General features: G+C 35.3%; 1 protein-coding gene across 1 annotated transcript; it reads left to right on the plus strand.

The window, feature by feature from the left end:
* The first annotated feature begins 452 nt into the window (after nucleotides 1-452).
* Nucleotides 453-3,760, plus strand: LOC112021734 (probable LRR receptor-like serine/threonine-protein kinase At3g47570). Its single transcript, XM_065770651.1, has 3 exons — nucleotides 453-2,017; nucleotides 2,245-2,639; nucleotides 3,401-3,760. Exons 1-3 carry the CDS (start codon nucleotides 541-543, stop codon nucleotides 3,419-3,421), a joined length of 1,893 nt encoding a protein of 630 aa, XP_065626723.1. The 5' UTR covers nucleotides 453-540; the 3' UTR covers nucleotides 3,422-3,760.
* Nucleotides 3,761-7,285: the final 3,525 nt, after the last annotated feature.

The raw sequence follows: 7,285 nt of genomic DNA on the forward strand, positions 1-7,285 counted from the left end.
TTCTTTCACACTGCACACAAACTGACAAAAGATGTGGTGTTCTAGTGCTAGCGTATTATTAGGGTTGGAAAATGGAGTGATTCACGTGACATATGACATCATTAATAATACTGCATAGTACGTCTACGCCAGCGGACCAGCATGTCATAGCGAGGAATCGCAAGGAAGAAGGCATAGTAGTTATGGCATGACAAAGACGACCTGTCCGTCAACATCATACCTACCGCGAGGCAATCAGTAGCAGACGGACTAGCAAAAAGAGAAAGCAGCCAACTTAGAATATATATACACAATGTCCATTTTTGTTTCTTGTAATTAACTAATTATATGCGGGGCCTTTCGCAGAAATGCACTCCTAGAGAGTACTCCCTTCCTCCATGCTTCATTTTGAAAATAGACTGCAGTGCGTGAAAAGCGTGTGAATAGTATGTAAACGGTAAATTTGTAACTAGTCTTACCTTTTTCTATTTGAATACTAATAAAATATCTGGAAATATTCCTAGTGTTATAGGGAATTTGATCAACCTGGAGGATATAGAAATGTGGAACAATAAATTTTCAGGTAACATCCCCTCTATACTTGGAAAACTTCAAAAATTACAGTTTTTGGATTTATCTCAAAACAATTTCATTGGGAACATTCCATCCTCTTTTGGAAATTTAACAAATTTGTTGGAGTTGTATTTAGGAGACAATAATCTTCAGGGAAGCATCCCTTCAAGTCTAAGTCAATGCCAACATTTGATAACTTTTCATCTTCCCCGTAACAATCTTAGCAATCTCATATCCTCGCAAGTTATTGGTCTCTCATTTTCACCGAATAGCCTTGACTTGTCTAGCAACCGATTCACTGGTGTCCTTCCCATGGAAATAGGAAATTTGAAAAATTTAGAACATTTGGATATTTCTGAAAACTTGTTGTTTGGTGAAATTCCAGCAACTCTTAAAAGTTGTGTAAAGCTAGAATTTCTAGCCATGAGAAGAAATTTCTTCCAAGGGGATCTTCCTTCATCTTTGGAATCATTAAGAGGCCTTGAACATTTTGACATTTCTAACAACAATTTTTCTGGAAAGATTCCAAAATTTTTGGAGAGCTTTGATTTCTTGCAATTATTAAATCTATCATACAACCATTTTGAGGGTGAGGTACCAACAAATGGAGTTTTCATGAATGCAAGTGCAATTTCAATTAAGGGAAATGATGAGGTTTGTGGGGGCATACCAAATTTTCAACTTCCTAAATGCAAAAGCAAAAAATTCAAGAAGAGAAAGTTGACTCTTACGTTGATGTTAATACTTTTCGGGTTTATTGGAACAAATTTGGTCCTATCATTTCAATTTCTTTGTTCTTTAAGAAAAAAAAGGAAAGAAAATACCTCAAGTGATTCTATAAATTTGCTTATGAATGTGTCTCACCAAAGTCTCTTGAATGCTACTGATGGATTCTCTTCTGCTAATTTAATTGGTGTGGGTAGTTTCGGGTCAGTGTATAAAGGTATTCTTGATCAGTATAAACATACTGTTGCTATCAAGGTGCTGAACTTAGGGTGCCATGGAGCTTCCAAAAGTTTCAAAGCTGAGTGTGAGGCTCTAAGAAACATTAGACACCGAAATCTTGTAAAGGTGCTCACAGCATGTTCGGGCGTTGACTATCAAGGTCATGATTTTAAGGCATTGGTATACGAGTTCTTGGAAAATGGCAATCTAGATGAGTGGTTACATCCAACTCCAAGAAAAATTAATGAGACATTTCAAAAACAAAGGAAGTTGAGTCTTCTTCAAAGATTGAATATTGCCATTGATGTTGCTAGTGCATTGGATTATCTTCATCATCATTGTGAAACACCAATTGTTCATTGTGACCTCAAGCCTAGCAATGTTCTTCTTGATGATGAAATGATTGGACATGTAAGTGACTTCGGCTTGGCAAGAATCCTTCATGATATTGTCCACAATTCTTATACTAATCAATCAAGCTCCATTGGAGTTAAAGGAACTGTTGGTTATACTCCTCCAGGTAAATATATTTTACATTTCTTAAATTTAATTCCTTTTCCTTTTCCCATATTTCCTCCTATAGAAGATATAATGCTTATAACAAAATTTTCTAGATATCTTATTTCTCCTTAATTTTTATTGTATGCCATTGAAAAACATGCTTTGAAACTCTTAATATTTTTTATTTCCCTTCTTTTTATGCTATGAAAGTATGTTTACTACAATATATGTTACATGCAATTGCAGAGTATGGTGTGGGAAACAAGGTATCAATATATGGTGATGTTTATAGTTATGGCATATTATTATTAGAGATGTTTACAGGAAAAAAGCCTATTGATAACAGTTTCCACGATAGCTTAAATCTTCATGACTTTGTCAAAGCAAATTTGCCAGAACAAATATTTGATATTATAGATCCTATTCTTCTCCCAAAAAGACAAGAGGGAGGGAGAAGGATGAACGACACTTGCAATGAGAATCGAAATGGGAGTCTCAAAATTCAAGAATGCTTGATTTTGATACTTGGAATTGGAATTGCTTGCTCCACGGAATATCCAAGAGAAAGGATGAACATTAGTGCTGTTGTAGTCGAGTTGCATTCAATTCGGCAAAACCTTCTTAGAACCTGTATACGACAGGTAATTTATTTTTATTTTTATTTTTATAAAATCTTTGGAAGATATAATTTAGTAATGTATATACCACAGCACGTGATCAAACTTAAAAAGACCACTCCAAATGTTTTAGGGAAGAGGGAATCATATTGCGATTTGAAATATGCCTTCGTGTTAATATTTCTTTTTATTGTATTAAACTGAGAAGATTGGAAGCTACTTCTATAATAATTAAACACGTGACTTTTGTTCTTTATATTGCTTGTTCCAATTAAAAAAAAAAAAAAAAAATCCAAAATGGTCTAAAATTTATTTTCATTTGGTTGATTTCCACTACCGGAGTGATCAAGATCACAAGGAATTGGCTTATATCCTATTACTCTAGACAGAGGTCTCTGAAATAAACTTAAATTATAGCCACATGTATAGAATTTCTGACACAGGCATTTAAAGACTACAAAGATAAATAATTTGTTGTAGAAATCTTGAATTTCAAATTTGTTGTAAAAACATTGCTTTTTTATATTCTAGTTATCTTTCAAGTAAATGGATTGCTAATTCCATACTAATTGAATGAGATGGCAAAAAAAATTAACTTTCCTGCATTGTGAATTTTCTCGAAGTTATAAAAATTTTTTATACTTAAATAACTAGGTTGTAGGTAGTGAGTTAAAGAACGTCTTTTAAATTCTTTTTCCAGTAGAAACAATCTCACTCCTTGCATAGTTTAAAAAGAATTTTGAAGCTTATTATTCTAATTAAAAATTTATCTTTCCTCACCATAGGTGCACAAGACCGATGATTAATTATGAAGGCCAACACCTGCCGTTTATTCTTAAAAAAAAATTACGAAGGCCAACACTGCTTGAGAATTCAGGCGCATTTGGTGCCTATTGGCGCAATTAGAGGTAACTTGGGATGATATACACTTTGTTCGTTCGTTTGGGTGAAAGCTAATTTGAGTTTGGCACCATCGTCAAGTGTATTTGTCGCTTTTGTCGCTTTTTGGTATATTTGGAGGTAGATTGGGGTAAATATGCATTTGGCTTTTTGTTTTTTACTTTTTTGGTTGTGCTGTAATTTTTGTTTAACACTTGAGGCTTGAGAGAAGTCTCGTCAAGGTATATATATAATTTGTGAGTTATTCTGTCTCTTATTCGTTCAACTTTTGTTCATTCCATATTCATTCCTGTTATTTTTTTTTTAACTTTTATTCGCCCCTATTATTTTTTCGTTAGTTCCTACTCAAATTTATAATAATTTTCAAAACAAATTTTATGTGGGAGAACATCTAGATGTCCTTTTGCACAACAAACTAATATCAAAATTTTTGCTACCACAACACTTTATCCCTATGCTATTTAAAAATTAAGAAGATGATGCATGTTGGGGAGAGAACGCCTTGGAGAGACTCCTTTGTTGAGAGATTAATACAATATATAAAGATTCCACTTAACCCTAGAGCTAAAACTTATGAATTTGGGTCCAACTATGTTATTTTAACCATTACCTCTTTATATATGGGTCACGAATCAGTCCTACTAGCTTCTTCTCCTTATGAGCTTTCTTCCACTAGTTCATCATCTGTGGGAATCATGTGTCAACTTCAAACGCTCATCCATGGACCTAGCCCACACGTTTATGTCCATCAAAACCTTACGCCACACTTGTGTGATGCTCACTTGTGTGTGTTCCAAGCATACACACCTTGCCCCCAACTATAAAAGGGGCCCTTGTTAACCTTGTCACCTTGTTGTGCACTGCCCTCAGCTCTAACACCACTTGCTAAAGAGAGAACATCACGGGAAGACTCTTTTGTTGAGAGGTTAATGATATATAGGAACATCACTTAACTTAAAAGCTTAAATTTAAGAGTTTGGATTCAAATATATTATTTTAACTACTCATTCTTCTTATTATTATTTCCTTCTTAGATCTATAATAATTATCTTATGTGGGAGAACTTCTAGATGTCCTTTTGCACAACAAACTAATACCAAAACTTCTACTACCACAACACTATCTTTGTGCTATTTAAAAATTAAGATAATGATGCATGTTGGGGAGAACACTAGCTCATTATCCATGGAAATTAACCACATGTCAATCCTGAACGCTCATCCATGGAACTGGCCCACATGTCTATTTCCATTAAAACCTTTTGCCACGCTTGTGTGATGCTCACTTGTGTGTTCCAAGTATGTGCACCTTGTCCCCAACTATGAAAGGGGCCCCTATTAACCTTGTCACCTTGCTGTGCGCTGTGCACTACCCTCAGGCCTCAGCTCTAACACCACTTGCTAGAGAGAGAGCATCTTGGGGAGACTCCTTTGTTGAGTGGTTAATGTAATATATGGAGACGCCACTTAACCCAAAAACTTAAACTTAAGTGTTTGGATTTAATTTTATTATTTTAACTACTCATTTTTATCATTATTAATTAATGTAAGACGTTACTCACATATGTATACTCAACAGTAATGTCTTTTGAGACAATATTAGAACAATGCTAACCAGTCCCAAAAATGGTTCTTAGGCATAAAATTAAGGTATCTTTGGAAGCATCGTCATGTTTGAATTCTATTGGCAACCCCTTGGTTGTCTTCATTAAGGAATTTTCCTGCCACAAAGGACTGGTTTTCCATAATGATCGAAGACTAGAAATTCTAAACCCTCTTGACCCTTAATGGCTCAATTATGCAGCTTGCATGAACCAATCCTACGATGATGGGGAGTCAGGATTGGTAAACTTGGACCTCTAAGTTGTAAGCATGCATGATTAATAGCTCCTAGAAAGCTAGAGCTGGTGAAAGTCACTGGTGTGGTGTGTCATGCAAATGCAATCAAGACATTTCTTGTAAATCTGTGACGAACAAAGAAAGACTTGGTGTAACAGGGACAGGTCTTCTTGGTCAAGCAATAAGTGCTTTGGCTTCTTCCTCTGGGTTCACTATCACACCCTTGTGAAGCATTAGAGATATTTCTGAACGGTTTTAGACCCCTTAAACACACAGATTGCGTAGTCTAGATTAATTAACCAAGTTGTTACTTAGTCAAATTAAGCAATTCTAGGTTAAAACAATCCAAACAATCATATCAAGAATATAAAGCAGCGGAAAATAAATAACACAAGATATGATCACCCAGGAAACCACACGGTAAAAACCTGGGGAGGATTTGACCCACCGATCCTCAAGGCTAACCTGAATTCACTATGAAAGAATTGAAGTTCGTACAAAAGGACTACAAGCTCCCCGCTCGACTTCCTAATGCTACCCACCAGTAGAACTTCCTGACATGACCACGCGCAGGCTCCGAATTCACGGACTACTTCTTTCTTGAATTCTTCAATCAGCTACAAGCTCCCCGCTTGCTTTTCTTTTAAGTTCCAATGATTGCAACAGTAATGATCTTCAAGATGTTGAAATCATCTCTACCATGAAAACCCTAAGTTTTGTGTAAAGGAAAGCTCCTCAAAGATCTCACACGAGATTCACACAAAACAGCAATGTATGAGCAACAATACAATATGGACAATGTTCAAAAACGTGACTAGGGTTTAGTTTATATACCTAGGGTAAAAACATAAAACCCTAAACGTTTAATGAAGTAGGGCTGAGTTGAAAATTCTGCAGAAAATTCAACCTGTGCAAATTTCGATCGATCGAGTCTATTCTTCGATCGATCGAGCCAGGCCGAAAGTCCCAAGTACTTCTGCAGCCACTCGATTCCAACTTTACAATATTAAACCAACTTTGAGCAAGTCTAAATAAGACTAAATACAATGTTTTGATCATGATTTGCCAACATTACAAATTAGAGTTCTAAATACATAAAATCCTAAGACCTTAGAACCTAACAAACTCCCCCTTTGGCAATCCGTGACAAAACCCTAATTAACAGCTCAAAGTTTTACAAATAAAAAGCCCTTTACAAAGATAATGCTCATATCAAAAATCCCAAAAATTGAAACCACTTGTTGAAATTTTTTTTAACCAAATTGATGAATTGAGCATTACAAAACACAGCACATAGATTATAATGCTTAATTACACCAACACAACAAGCCAATTTCATCAAATTCTACCCAATTTAACAAAAGCCCCAATTCGGATCAAGAACAAACCCTAGAATTTTCAATTTTTCACCAAACACAAAATTGATCAAATTAACATGTAAGAATCATGTTTATGATGTGTCCCCACAAAAACCCAATGATCAATTGCATAAAATAAGGCTTGAAACAAAGAAAATCCCAAATAGCAAATTGCGAAAATCGCCCCTAAATTCATGAATTTATGCATGAAAAGATGAAAATAACATCAAAAGGAAGGGCAAAAGAGTCTTACCGGCTTGAGGAAAGAGAGATCTTGCAAAACAACGGAGGAAAATGACAAAAATCTCTAAGGTGGAGCCTTGCCAACGCGGAGAGAGAGAAAAAGTTTGAAAAGTTTTGAATAGAAACTTTGAAAAAGTCAGAACTGATCTTTTTAAAAACCTTTTCCACGATATTCGATCGATCGAAAAATACATTCGATCGATCGAAAAGCACAGTCATTTTAAGACAAATGAGAGCACTTTTTCGATTGATCGAAAAACAGGCTGGATCGATCGAAATGGGCAGAGGCTCACTAAATTTTGGAAAAATCACAGTTTTTGAAAAACGCAAG

The sequence above is a fragment of the Quercus suber genome, unplaced genomic scaffold (genome assembly GCF_002906115.3).
Source record: "Quercus suber isolate HL8 unplaced genomic scaffold, Cork oak 2.0 scaffold_34, whole genome shotgun sequence".
In the NCBI taxonomy this organism is placed as follows: domain Eukaryota; kingdom Viridiplantae; phylum Streptophyta; class Magnoliopsida; order Fagales; family Fagaceae; genus Quercus; species Quercus suber.

Coding starts and splice junctions, on each gene's coding strand:
- LOC112021734 (XM_065770651.1), top strand. CDS start 541: ATGTGGAACAATAAATTTTCAGGTAACATCCCCTCTATACTTGGAAAA. Junction 2,018..2,244: donor TGTTGGTTATACTCCTCCAG/GTAAATATATTT, acceptor ATGCAATTGCAG/AGTATGGTGTGGGAAACAAG. Junction 2,640..3,400: donor TTAGAACCTGTATACGACAG/GTAATTTATTTT, acceptor TCCTCACCATAG/GTGCACAAGACCGATGATTA.